This window comes from Calidris pugnax, unplaced genomic scaffold (assembly GCF_001431845.1).
Source record: "Calidris pugnax isolate Ruff unplaced genomic scaffold, ASM143184v1 scaffold60, whole genome shotgun sequence".
Lineage (NCBI taxonomy): Eukaryota > Metazoa > Chordata > Aves > Charadriiformes > Scolopacidae > Calidris > Calidris pugnax.
Window position 1 is genome coordinate 5585759 of NW_015090831.1, and position 14091 is coordinate 5599849.

The window sequence follows — 14091 nt, forward strand, 5'->3', positions numbered from 1 at the left end:
GTGTGGTGAACAGGTCTTTCTTTCACTTTGCCCCCTCCAAAACCCATTCTCCTCCTTCCACTCCTCCAATCCATCCCTCTTCTGCCACCTCCGGATTACACTTGCTGTCTGGAGCAGACCCCCTTTCCAGGCCAGCTCCAGGGACTGTGGAGAAGGGTTAGGGCTGGAGGAGGGCAGAAGGAGAGGAAAGGGAGGGGTGGGAGCTGGTCTGAACACGCAGCTTTCTCCTCTCTGTCCACCAGCCCGTGTCCCACCGTGGGGGAGGACGGTGCAGAGTGGGGTCCTGCACAGCCTGACCCCTGCAGCTGCACCTTCAGGTGTCCCTGATGAAGCAGGGACCTCAGCTGGGCCTGAGGGCACCAGGTGCTGCACGTTTATTCATTTACTGGTGGGCAGTTCTGGGTGTCCTGGGTGTTGTGCTAACTGGGAAGCAGCCAACGAGAGAGACAAAGCTGGGAAGTGCTGCTCCACTGCCTGTGCTGTCACTGTCTCTGCAGGAGTCTCCGTTCGGCCAGGACGAGCCCCCTACGTGGTGGGGCACAACTTAATAAAGGCCCACGCGGAAGCCTGGCACCTCTACAATGAGACCTTCCGGGCAAAGCAAGGAGGGTTAATCTCCATCACCATCAACTCTGACTGGGCAGAACCAAGGAACCCACACAACCAGGAGGACGTCGAAGCCGCCAGACGGTACTTGCAGGTACAGAGACACCCTGTCCCAGCTCTCCCTGCTGCTCCTGGGTTTGTTCGTGGTGGCACCCCCCCTTTCTCTGGGTGCTGGAGATACCCAGAACTCAGGTCAGCATCTCACTGAAAGAAAATTATGAGCCCGAGGTATCACTGCAAGGAAATGTATCACCCTCTTCTGGTGGCTGATGAAACATGCAACAGAAATCAGGCAAAATAGGGTTGCAGTGACAAAATTACTGCCATCATACGGGCAGCCCTGGGTATTGCCATGTGCCTCCTCATTATGAATTGAGGTACTACCCGTAAAGCAGCACGTGAAGGAGAAATGGTTAAATCTCTTGTTTTGATACATAATTTATCCTTCTCCCTTATTTCCTGCCTTAGTTTCTCCTAGGTTGGTTTGCTCATCCCATTTTCAAAAATGGGGATTATAATGAAGTGATGAAGAAGAGGATTCGGGAACGCAGTCTGGCTCAGGGTCTCAAGAAGTCCCGGTAAGAGCCCAGGCACATGCCTGATTTTGTTCTGCTTGCCCTGCTGAAACCTTTTTCTGATAGAAGCGCTAAATTTCACCGATTCCATTGCAATCTTACTGTAAAAATCTTACTGTATTCCCACAGAAAAACTCTAGTGTGCATTTTGCCTGTTCCCTCTCTTTCCCTCTCTTGCAAACTAAACGTACTGATATAACATATCTTTGGGGCAGTAAGTTGGCAGCTCAGGGTGACACAGTATAAGCTCTGCATTAGACATAGTGCTTTCCCTGATGACCACGATAAATGTGTTCTAACTAACTTCTCTTAAAACTCTGTACTGAACCCAAACATTGAGAACTCATCAGTCCCTCGGAATTATGTTTCTTATTTTCCACTCCCATTAATTTTCTTAACGTTATTGTGGTAGCAGTGCTCCATCATCAATGTTTTTCCTTTTCTCTCCCTTTCTAGGCACATATAAGGGAAGCCCTTTTTCCCTCTTGGCTTTAATAGCAATTTAATGGGGTAGATTAGATCTGGGGCGAGTCCTGATCATTCCTCTCTGAAAATGTGAAAGACCACTTGTTTTTGAAATGAGGGAGATAGATGGTAGACGAGTCGGTGTATGCTCTGCTGCAAAGATTCTTCAAGATTCAAGTTATACTTTTATATGTGCCTAGAACCTGTGGGTTCTCAGGCACTTTTTGGCTACCTTATTTCTTGGCTACCTTATTTCTTGGCTACCTTATTTCTTGGCTACCTTATTTCTTCTCTGGCAGTTGCTGCCATTAATAAGGCAGCAAAGTCACTGTGTGTTGCTTTATGAGATAACGTGCCCAAGCATCTCAGTCTGGGGAAGATGTCCTGTCCTCAATCTAAGGCTGCAAACTCTCAGTCAAATCACCAGGAGCACTGGCTGCATTTTCAGCAGGGGCTGCCTGGAGGACCTAATTTGCAGGATTTTCTCCTCCTTCTGGCTAAAAGAGAGCTGAAACCTCGCTCCTTGCTCCAGGGTACCCTAGATGTCCCTGACTCTGTAGGCCTGCAGATACCAAAGGGGATGTTCTTCTCTGAGGAGGCCTCCCTTTTGAAGGGAACTAAGCTCTTTGGGATTAAATGGTAGAGTCCATGCACAGAGCCGAGTTCCCAGTTTCTCCTGGGTTTCTCCATGTTCCTCCAGAAGGATCATGGTACCTCCCCTTGTGCTTGTGGTGCTGGTACAGGGATAACAACATTACACACAGTGTGTGTTCAAAGGATGGATCGCAAGGAGAAAGCTCAGAAGCTTTTATTGTTTCCTGTGTAGAAGCCAGAGTTTGAGACAACACTGCATCATCCTCTGCTGGTACAGGTACTTCTGCTGCCACACAGAGAAGAGCAGAGCAGGTCCCAGAGTCACCCTTCCAGAAGTGCCTCACGTTCACCTTCTTTGATTTTCTTTTTTCCTGTTCTACAGCTTGTTTGCACCCAATGTTTCTCACCAGCACTGTCCTGGTGCACACTCAAAGCCACTTGACATCCTGGCTTCAAGGCCTCTTGCCCCACCTGAACACAGTTACAAACCAGCACTTGAAGAAAAAGGGGTTGCTTGGTGTAGTTTGAGGTTGTTAAGCTGTATTTTCCATTTTTACGTCTGTTAGTTATCTTCCTTCCCCTTTCCCTTGAGCTTTTAGACACCTCAATGTTATCTTCAGCAAACTGCAGCAGTGAAGGCAGACCCTGTCCAAATTTAACCCTTTGGGATCCCACAGTTGGGAAGAAACCCGTGTCTGAGGGCAAGAAGGTCATGTGTCACTTTTATAGATGCTCATAGAGCAGAAGAGTTTTTGATTTCTCTGATGAGAAGTGCTTTTGAGCTCGAGCACAGCACGACAAAACACACAGAAAAAATAACACCCGTGTCTCTACTTCTGTTTTCTGCTCCAGAACAAGCGCTACTTAATGGTTGGTGGCCCCAGGAGCCAGTGAGGTGCTGCTTCTGCCACTAACTTCTCATCTGACCATGAGCAGGGCCTCCAGCCATCAGGTGTCTCTTTCCTGGTCAGGGGAAGGTCTGGTTCTCTCTTGGAGACCATTAGACCAGGCAGCACAAATCGCATACTCTGGCAAAAGCTTAGTTGAGTTTATACACCCTGACTAGGGAGCAGAAGAAGGGGGAATCCTGAAAAGACTTACATTTTGAGGGGTTTATGCTTTTCCCTGTTTTCTGTTGCAGCCTTCCAGAATTTACTGAAAGTGAAAAGCAAAGAATTAAAGGCACGTACGACTACTTTGGGCTAAATCACTACACCACAGTTCTAGCATACAACTTGAACTACCCTGCTGGCGTGATGTCCTATGACTCTGACAGGTAAGAGATGAATCTACGTTATGGCTCAAGTGAAATACGTGCTCCTGGAGCCTGGGCCAACCCAGCCATGTAAACTGTGAGCCAATAAAGCCATGAGACAAATAGTTTAAGCTGTTGTTATAATCAGTAATAGGGAAATGTACCCAAATAGTAGCTGCTGTAATGCTGTTAATTTCGTAAAAGTCCAGGAACAGCCCTTTTTTTTCACAGAGCTGATGATAAAGGTGAATATTTAAAACAGAACAAAGAAAATTAGAGGATGTACTAAAGGAAGGAATCTGCACTTGTGTGTGTCCCAATGGTTTGGGATCACCTGTCAGCAATATTTAGTGTATTTCCTGCCCCCGCTCTGCACTTTGAACTACCAGGTTATCCTGGTTTATGGACGCTGCTCCATTTTCTGTTACAGTTGTTTGCTCCCTCACCACAGCAGGTAGATGTAAGTTCAAAGCCCAAATAGCTAAATCCCTTCATGGTTAAGTACACAGAAGTCAAGATTTTTATCTTTAAAAGGCAAACAGCAGGAGCTTACTGCTCTTTCTCATGAGCATTATGGTAATGGTGGGACCACATGTGGAGGTGAACGTTGGCCGTTTTCTGAAACGTTTCCACAGAGAATACATAAAATTATTATAACCTCTCTTTGCTGCTGCATCCCAGCCCCTCCGGTTCAGCCCTGTAGAAGAAGGACACTGGGCTCAGTCTGTGCCACAACATCACCTCTGGTTCAGTTTCCTCCAGGGCTGGACACCATGTTTCCCAGCCCCGTGACAATGAGGTGCCAGGCACTTGGGATGGGTCCCTTGACCGACGTGTCCTCCTCCTCCTCCTCCTCAGGGGTGTAGCCTCAGTGAGCGACCGCAGCTGGCTCAACTCGGGTTCTGCCTGGCTAAAGGTGACACCCTTTGGCTTCCGAAAGCTCCTGAGATGGATAAAGGAAGAGTACAATGACCCCCCCATTTACGTGACTGAAAACGGGATCTCGGAAAGGGGAGCCTTCAACTTCAACGACACTTGGCGCACGCATTACCATCGGAGCTACATTAACGAAGCGCTGAAAGGTAGGAATGATTATTTAAATCTCATCTGCCCTCACACTTGCAAATTACACACTTAGTGGTTTTTTTTGCTCTGTGTCAATTTCTGCGAGCCTTTGGGGCTGGCAGAGACTGCCCATGGGTAGCCACCACTCTGCAGGGAAAGGTCATCTGAAGGAAGAACAAAGCCTTGGGTTTGGCAGGGCAACTGCAGTGTCCTGTACAGCTGCATCTGGCAGGAGAAGGTGCTACTGCTTGATGAAGAGCTAGTTTGACTTCTAGTTTGACTGCTGCTGTGTCTAAAAACTCCATCTTTTTTAAAAAACACAGCAACAGTCAAGCAACATTGGGGAAGGGCTTTTCCAGTTTGCTTCTCTGAGGTACTGGGAGCTGCTGGCCAGCTGTTCCAGAAGTGCCCGTTTACTGCCTTTCAGTAACGAGGTCCAACGAGCCCTTGTTTAAGGAACAGTTGCATATTGATGGCTTTTCTTCTCTGTTCCTAAAGCTTTTATTGGATGAAAACTTTGATTTTGGGGGCAGAGAAAAGCTCTCTCCAGTCCTGGCTGGCTGTCATTGGCTGTAACTACCTCAAAGCACCTGAGCTAAGGCAAGACAGGAGAGGTGGGAAGGGAGAGGTGGTGAAAGCCATGAGGCTGAAGTGGCAATAACCTCAGTGTCCTGGGGTATCTCCCTGCCACTGCTGGCCCGGTGGTGACACCTCCTTGTCACTGGGCTGCAAACTAACCTCTTCCCTCTGGTCCTGCCAACAGCCGTTGTGCTGGATGGTGTCGACTTGCGAGGCTACACCGCGTGGACGCTGATGGACAACTTCGAGTGGGCAGTGGGCTTTGATGAAAGGTTCGGGTTCTACCACGTGAACTTCACAGACCCCAACTTGCCGCGGCGCCCCAAGGCCTCCGCCAGGTTCTACTCACAGATCATCAACTGCAATGGGTTTCCAGACCCAGCAACGGGCTCACATCCCTGTCTGGAACCGGAGCCTGAAGGTAAGCCATGCGGCAGAAATCCTGCTTCTGTGTCTATCAGGTTCTAATCCCAAAACATTTCCATCATCTGTAGCCTTTAAGGACACCACCATTTATACAGGCTCCAGTAGAGCACTGACTAATCATCAGCCTTTGTTCAGATTGAAGACATTCATGTGGAGTGGTCTCTCCTCCATCAAAACCTGAACAACTGAATTTTGAGCCATAGCACCTTGATATATGCCTGTCTCCAAAAAGCAGCAAAAAAGTTATTCTGTTCTACTTTTCTCTGATTAACAGAACTGCCCAAGATATCTTCCAAAGCACACACATTGAGCCTTACCACATCACACTTTCTAAACAGTTTTTAAAACTTTATATGAATCTGTGTTTGGGGTAAGCCTTCGGAAATATTAATTCTCTTGTCATTTATGTTCTCTGAACTAGAGAAGTCCATTTGAACAGCCACCATTGTTGGGGTGGGGCTCTTAAATAATTGTTTTTATCAGCTTTTTGGGCTGCTAGAGACCACTCACTGCTCCTGAGTCTCACTATGAGCCTCAGTTGTGCTTTTACTCCAAGCTGGGGCTGTGTCAATCCCTGATCCCAAAGAATTCCAAGTACCAGAGCAGCTCCAATGTGTTGTGACCTTGGAAGCCTTGTAGAGGCAGGAAGCAGCAATGCCCACCACTCACCTGTGACAGAGCTGGCCCCAGCCCGTGTCCTAATGCTTCCTTATTGTCTTCCCAGGGACAGTGGCACCAACAGACACGGCCCCAGCCCCGGCTGAGAGCGTGCACTTTTTGGGACTGGAGTTAACATCACATAGTGCAGAAACAGGGCTGTACGTGCAATTTGCTCTTTGTGTGGTTGTGGTGTTGGTCTTGGCTCTTCTTGCATATAAGTATGGAAAATTATCCAAAAGATCCCGTAAACGAAAACACATGGAACTTCATAAACTGTAAAATTTTCACTTGCTAGTGTCTGTTTGGTTTGTTTTTTATCAAAAAAGCCTACAGCACTAGGAAAAGAAACCTGCTTGTACTACTGCAACTGTGTCTTGCCTCAGAGATGGCTCCTCATCATCTTGTTGTTTGCTTACCAAGTTTAAAATACAAAAGAAATTTTTTTGCTATGGTAATGGTCTCTTTTGTCCCCAGGTGTTATTAATTTGTTTTCTTAAAGACAAAAATAAAATTGTGTGTTTCTATCTGCATAAGGATTCTTAGCTGGGACTTTTTACCTGTTCTCTTTTCATCTCCCCTTGGATGATGTAGGGCTTTCTGAGGGCTGCTTCTTAGAGCTTTTAAGACAAGTCAGTGTCTATACTGGGCTAGGAGAATGTATACTGTTCTATTGCAGCTACTGTACAGATTGTGTGTGTCCCCTGCAGCTTTCCTTTTAAGTGGCCCTAGTACTCTGCCTTCACGTTTGACCAGAGTGCAATACTTAATTAAATCTCCTTTAACTAGGAATCCGAAGCAGCACAGAACCTGTAACATTCAGGTCTCTAACAGGAGGTGGAGTGACCGTACCTCCAAAGTAAAAGCAGCCCCTGCTAACAACACCATAACATTATGTGATAAAGACCCATCTTCTTTCTTCCTGCATCACCTGGACTCAAAACACTATTTCAGATTTTATGACCAACTCCTGAGTAAGCTCAGTTAAACTTTTTACTCCAGTTTGTCTGTTATATTTCAAATTTCAGTGTGTGCTCCTACCTGCTTGCTTCCCTGGGACACAAGTACTTCAGAGGAACTTTAAAGGAGAGGAGTGTTATGTTTTCTGGAAAATAGTTTATTGAGTGCTTGGGGAATTAAAAACTACAAGGTTTTGCTTGCAGTTGCAGAAGCAAGAAAAAGTTAAACATAAATTAGTTACCTGATTTGCTAATTATAGTGCTTCCGAAACCCTCATTTTAATCAGTCATTGCCTACCGTGACCTTTATATTAATATCTGGCCCTTATATTTATATAGCAGAATATTTATAGATTAAAAAGTGCCTTTCTATGGCAGTAGGGTAATGATTATGAAAGCTGATGGAGATTTTTCAGTCTTTTTAACTCTTTGCTTCTAGGCCTCAGCTACACCCGCTTGATTTTTCTGACTTCAGTGACCTTATTCCATACTCCACTGCAGGAAAAGAATTAAGTAATTCAGTCAGTGTAAAATAAGCCCCACTTGTCCAGAAGCTTTAGTTGACTTAGATCAAAAAAAAAAAAAAAAAAAACAAGTGATTACTGCAGTTACTCAAATCTACATTTGTTGTGTAGAATTTCCATTCCAAGTATTGTTTTCGTCTTCTCCGTCGTCTTGAGTCCTCAGTCTATATATTTTGCCTTCTTTTTTGAAGTCTTCCCCCCGCTTTTCCACGACTCGTTTCCTGACTGCTTGCCTAGGGGACAAACAACAGTCAGTTGACAGTTTCCCCAGCAATAATTACACAAGTAAGTGCAAATCATGCATCCTTCCCTCTCATATCCCAAATAATAGTTTCCTTCAGCCCTTTGTTTCCCTGGGAAGCAACACCCAGCTGAGAATCTGTCATTTAGCAGTCAAAGTGACAGAATCTCATTTCCCTGGGAAGCCCTGCCATGGCTGCTTCCCGTGAAGGGGCCTAGTGGCTCTCCTGGTACAGCAGAGCTCTCCTTCTCTGGGCAATACAGAGCCTTACCTCTCAAAATCACACTTCAGTTGCTTGAGTTTCTTGTACAGCCCCCCCCATAACAGTTTGACATCTAATTTACAAAATATTTATCTTCCAAACACTATCAGCTCAAGTGAAGCCCACATTTGTAGCTACAGCCAAACTCCCTATTTATCAATGACTGCAAGACAATGTTTTTTCTACTCTGTAACTGGGAATTGTAGCAAACGATAAGGATCTTGCTTAATCACAGAGGTAAGAACTAAGAAATCCTAGTCAGAGCTGCCATGCAGTTTGCCAGCCACCAGGTTTGTCCCTTTGGACCAGATGGAAGGGTGGTGGCCAGAAAGCCCAAAGAGAAGGCAGCAGCTAAGAGCCAGAAACAGTTCAGTTCCCCACTACACAAAGAAAACAATTCCATTAGTAGTTTGAGAAACAGCTGCCTTAGGAGTTTTGATTACCTGCTTTGCTCCGAGCTGCTGGAGGCTGAAGGACTTGAATGGTCTTGCTGATGAGGTGTTCTCACAGTCGACTGTGACTGGGAGGGGGGTGGACTCGTGAACAGGAAGTTGCTAATAAATCTCCAAACCGCTAAGAGAGGATAAAGTATTGTGCCCAAGAACTTCCACAGGTCGCTGCCTGAAGCCTGAACAACAGAAGTAGCAGGTCTTCCCGCCTGGGCATGAACACAGAAAGCAAACCCGTCAGATATGAAAGTCAGGCTCTTGTAGACAGAGTATTTCATCCAACATTTAGAAGCAGCTCAGTAGACACAAGAGAACTCCTTTGGTTACACGTCAGGCAAATATCTACGCCACCATTTATCTGCTTCAGAAAAAGCCTTCCTCCAAATCACTCCTGACAAGAATTAAAGTAATTTTGCCATCTTAGACTCAGAAAAGACCAAAATTCAAAGCCAAATATTATCATGGCTGCCTAATAGCAGACACCCAGCCATTACTGCTGTTTGCAAGGAAACGAAAAGGAAACGAGGAGAAAACCAACACCTACCGGCAGCAACACTACCGAAGCACTGGGTGCTAACTCTAGCTCCAGTAATTTCTTTCCATAATCTTCTTTGGTAAACTCTCTTCTGGGAAACATTGTCGCCAGTGAAAAATTGCCGTAAGTATTACCAACCGTCTGGGAAAACAGAAAGAAAACATGTTTATAACTGTTCACTTTCAAACAACTGCAGATTGGCCAGTTGAGTATAACTCGCTGTATTGACCCAAGACTTCTGTATCAAACTATTAATTGTCTTCATATAGAGAAATGAAGGATTTTTCATATCCTACTACTTTAATGATATGTTGCAGGAATACCAAAGACAGTTGGTGGCACTGGAAAAGGCTGCTGCCAAAACCCCCTTTCAAACAAACAAGAAGGAAAGCATTGATGACAATTCCACCACGATCACCAAGTAGGTGATGCTACAGTTGTGACCAGTACGTAGTGAAGAGAAGGGAACACAGATTTACCTGTGCAGCAAACTGCCTTGCTTCTTCCAGCCGTGCTTCAGAGGGGAACTGGTTAGTGAAGGAAGATCCATCTGGGAGGCGGAACTGAATCCTGGCTATTGCACTGCAGGACACGAACAGGGGTCACTCAGAACATGAACAGTCACAGACAAATCCTCCTGTACCTGCCCCCTCTGAGGGGCAGTACTAGAGTCACTGTGGTTCTATCACTCCACGTAAGGTCTCAGGACAGTGGTGTTGGGCCAAGCAGGAGATGGCTCTGACACTGACAGCGCATGAGCCCACCCAAGCCTTGCTGAATCCAAGCCAACTGCAGACACAGCCAAAGAGCTGGGTCGGCACCGTGCTCCCTGGTGCAGTTCTGACATTATCTAGTCATTCTGCCTAGTTATCATCTACCACGTTCTCACCTTATCTAGTTCCCCACCCAGCCCCCATATACCTGGCATTTAAATCAAAGATTAGACAGAAAAGGCTTTTATCTAACTAAAGTAACAAAGAAAGGTGGTTAGTGTTCCATAATCAGGAATGTCAAAAGGATGAAAGCTATCAGAGAACACAATATTCATGTAAAAAGCTACAAATAAGTAATACAAAAGAAACCAGACTTTTTATGCCACTATTTAAACAGTTCAACACGGCATCATTTAATAGGTTATGATGTATATTAAATATCTTAAAAGTTTATGTGAGGTTTCTTTACCTCTCTACACAAAAATATGTATTTCTTTCTCAACAGGAACTCACCTTCGCTCTTTTTGAGATGCTTCTTTTCTGGCCTCTATTTCAGCCTGTTTGGCCTGAAGAGCTGCTGCTTTTGCAGCTTCTGCTTCTTCCTTCGATTTTGCAAAGCGAGCTGCTCTCTCAGCACGATCCTGTGAAAGGACCAAAAACAGAAACCTTAATTTTTACCATAAATTGTAGGTTAACATTCATTATAACAGAGAGCTACGACCTGTACTCGGCACTCAACTAGGAGAAAAGACAGTAGTGCTGCAAGGAATTATGCACTGCCAAACTCCACAACCTTGTGTCACGAGCCAAAATGACACTTTTCAATGAGTCACTTCATGCAAATAGTTGTCAACAGATGATCTTCCCGTACAAGTTTAACACTCCAGGGAAAATAAAGGGGAAAAAAAAGTCTTATGACAAGTTACACGGTTACTGTTCCAAGGCCAAACCCTAACAATGAGGGATTTCAACTGTTACAAATAGTTTATATTCTATATGTACACATATATAATGGTTACCATTCCAAGTGTTCCAGGCCAAACCCTAACAGTGAGGAGGGATTTCAACTGTTACAACTAGTTTATATTCTATATGTACACATATATATACACAAACTTAGAGAATAATCCTCACCACCATTTGGAGATCAGTGTTCTTCTGCATGTTCCATAATTAAATATCCCTCCCTGCTTCTGTTCCAGAGCTATGCTTAAATTGCAATTATTTTTATGTATAAATGGTGATTCTCCACATGACAGGAAAGTTGGTAGGTTTGTTCAGATACAAAAGCTCACCACGAATGAGAAAGCAGAATTTTATACGTGGGAAATACTACATAAACTCCAAATGCATAAATTGTTACAACACAAGGCCAGAAGATTCCAAACACAAAAACGGACAATTTTTCCAAGTTTCACTGCATGAGAAGGTATATCTTTGAGTACACCACTGGCCCTTGTGAGAGAGAAGCAGCAATCTACCTTCCAAACCGAGCACTTTACCATTGCAATCTGTTGCCTGATGCGCTCTCTGGCAGCCTTCTCTTCTGCCTTTTCTTTGTTCCTTTCCTCTAACATACGTTTTGTCAACTCTTCCTCCTGTCGTCTTTTGTACTCCAACATTTCTTTACCAGTTTTTCTCCGTTCGATTTCTTTCTTAATTTCTTTCTGAATAAAGAACAGAGACACAAAAATTGGACCACAAAATTGCCTTGGACAAGATTGAAGTACATTTGTTTAAAAAGGAATAAAGTGTTTATACAAATAAGGGTATAAAACCACTGCAAGCAGTCTTTTATTTTTGTGTTACCTGTTCTTCTTCTTTCCTTTTCTCTTCTCGTCTTTCTTCAAGCTTTTTTGTTATTCTAAATTGAAGAATAAGTGAAAAGTCTTTAAATTGCAGTGTCTGTTATTAACGTTTATTAATTCCCATGAAGCATTTGCAACCACAGAAGAACAGAACACAGGATAATGCACATCAGACAGTGTTAATACCCAGTGTAACAGCCATGATTCATTCACATGTGGATGTACCATCCATGAAGAGATGAGGTGGTGACTCATCAACCTAGTTTCCAACTTCTAATGGAGTCCTAACATATTCCTCCTGTCCTTTTCCACTCGAATAAATGAACCTTAGATGCTCTTAGAGTTGAACCAACTTATAAGACATACAATAAGCAAATGCTATTTATGATCTGTGGCAACAGGAACACTAAATCTCAATCTCTTAGTTATTTAAGCCATCTGGTTTCTTCTGCACATTGCTTCCTAAAACGGAAAGCAAATGATATATAGCACTGACATAGATGCAACTGCATCTGTCTCATCTATCCAGAAAGGTGCCTTAGAACAAGGATTGGCTCAAAAAACCCACAGTAACTTACAACGTGTTAAGTCTGAGGAAAGGGCAGGCATGACCAAACAACATGAGAAGTCAGATAATGAAAAAAATTGTGTTTGTATGGTAGCTGGTTTGCTTTTTTTAAAAAAAATTGGTAACTACTGCAGAGCTTTGCCTCTTTCCTCCACTGAAAGAAATGCTGTATGCAAAAATGGCATAATTTAAGATTAATGCACATTTTAGAAAGGAACTTTGGTATTTATATTAAAATAGTGACTGCGTTTTCTTATCAGTGGTAAGTAGAAAAATATACTTATTGTCCAATAACTTTGGAACAAAACTGAAATTAAACATGAAAAAGTTTTAAAATGTACTTTAGCAGTAGAAATAATCCTATTTACTAACTATGTGTTACAGGTTTTAGTTAAAATATTACAAATAGAATCAGTCTTACAGATGCTAAAAACCAAGTTTATACATAAAATCTTGCCAATTTAATGAACAAACCATGTGTTGAACCAGATGTTTCTGGTCACAGTACTTTAAAATATTAGAACTAGCATTGCTCATTAGGCCTAATTACTGTTCCCTGATCAAAACAAGTGTCTCAGAATAAGACGCCTCTGGTGTTTTCAATGTGCCTGAACTACAAACAGTCATCAAATAGACAAGAAAAAGTAGTAAGATGGCATCTCTGTACAAAATCTAGGTTAACGCTTTATTACCCCAGTTTCAAGTGCTTTCAGTTCAATGTTTTAAACAATGCAGCAAACATATTGTCTGTATTCAAGTTACTTCAAAGTAAGGAGAACACTTCAGTTTTCCAGATTCCAGATTTTCTTTCAGAGTACATGAAAAAGGACATTAATTTAAAAGCTGGTTTCGTATCAACCCTAGGATGGTCAAAAATGTCAACAAAAATAAGACCACAGGAATGTCTGCCAGATGATAACAGAAGCAGCACCAAAAATCCTGTAATTAAGCCTGTTCAGAAAAAAACCAAACAACCAACCCCTAAAAAACCAACAAAGCCACCTCCTGAGAAACAAATACAACACATTAGGAAGTCGGCAAAAGAAGACTTACCTTTCTACTTTGAGTGTAAGATCATTCACAGGCTGAGCATCACTCACTTGCTCATCTGAAGAATTAGTTGCTTCCTGGCTTGCTTGACCTGAATTTGCTCCATCTTCAAGTGATTTACAAGAAAGTAATGCATTAGGGAAAAATAAAAGGTATATTTCTGATCATAAAAAAATATTATGTTCATTGTTAGCCATAATTTGCAGCAACTGGGGTATCTCATGGAGATATGAGGTTCTGCTATTTAAACACACACACCCCCCTCAATCTGGTTTCAGGTTGGTAACTCAAAGAAACTTTTAAAATTGAATCCTATTTCAAGAAAGTGTAAACAATTTTGATTTTATTATAAACCATAGATTTCTCCCTCATTAACACTAAGCAGAATGACAAGTTATTCTTCCCTCTAAGCTTGCAAGCTGCATTTTGGGATACCCAAGTTTTTCCTCAACAAATTTGCTCCACATATTTCTTTTTATGTACCATCACAAGAATTTAAGAAAAGGAAAACCTTTGAAAGCAAATTAGCTAGTGTTTGTGTAAAAATACTAACCACTACTAGCAGAAGGTCTTATTGTCTCAGACGTAACAGCCTCTGGAGATTCACAAAACTCTGCTCTGGATTGTGTATTTTCTGGAGCACCGTCAGATCGAGAGGAGGGACAGGGAGCAGATGGCTGACTTGCATTTTCCAAAGGCTGCCCTTTTACTGTGTGCATCTAAGAAATTGGGAAAAAAAAAAAAAAAAAAAAAAAAAAAA

At 43.2% G+C, this 14091-nt stretch overlaps 2 protein-coding genes across 2 annotated transcripts in view; one reads left to right on the top strand and one right to left on the bottom strand.

The window, feature by feature from the left end:
* Positions 1-326: 326 nt before the first annotated feature.
* Positions 327-7060, top strand: LOC106887543 (lactase-phlorizin hydrolase-like). Its single transcript, XM_014941134.1, has 7 exons — positions 327-363; positions 498-700; positions 1075-1184; positions 3382-3516; positions 4354-4577; positions 5324-5560; positions 6290-7060. The coding sequence occupies exons 1-7, from the start codon at positions 327-329 to the stop codon at positions 6502-6504; spliced, it is 1161 nt and encodes a 386-aa protein (XP_014796620.1). The 3' UTR covers positions 6505-7060.
* A 258-nt stretch (positions 7061-7318) lies between these two features.
* Positions 7319-14091, bottom strand: part of UBXN4 (UBX domain protein 4) — a 9494-nt gene continuing 2721 nt past the window's right edge. The window contains exons 4-12 of the mRNA XM_014941205.1: positions 13885-14050; positions 13335-13437; positions 11715-11769; positions 11408-11572; positions 10419-10546; positions 9672-9774; positions 9202-9333; positions 8652-8866; positions 7319-7938 (exon numbers count right to left, since the gene is read on the bottom strand). Of these exons, the coding sequence (XP_014796691.1) occupies positions 7800-7938; positions 8652-8866; positions 9202-9333; positions 9672-9774; positions 10419-10546; positions 11408-11572; positions 11715-11769; positions 13335-13437; positions 13885-14050 (1206 nt within the window). The 3' untranslated portion in view covers positions 7319-7799. The remainder of the gene's footprint in view (positions 7939-8651; positions 8867-9201; positions 9334-9671; positions 9775-10418; positions 10547-11407; positions 11573-11714; positions 11770-13334; positions 13438-13884; positions 14051-14091) is intronic.

Excerpts from the sequence above, each read along its gene's own strand:
- LOC106887543 (XM_014941134.1), top strand. The coding sequence starts at position 327 with ATGAAGCAGGGACCTCAGCTGGGCCTGAGGGCACCAG. Across the intron at positions 364-497 it reads GCTGGGCCTGAGGGCACCAG|GAGTCTCCGTTCGGCCAGGA; the intron begins GTGCTGCACGTT and ends CTGTCTCTGCAG. Across the intron at positions 3,517-4,353 it reads ATGTCCTATGACTCTGACAG|GGGTGTAGCCTCAGTGAGCG; the intron begins GTAAGAGATGAA and ends CCTCCTCCTCAG.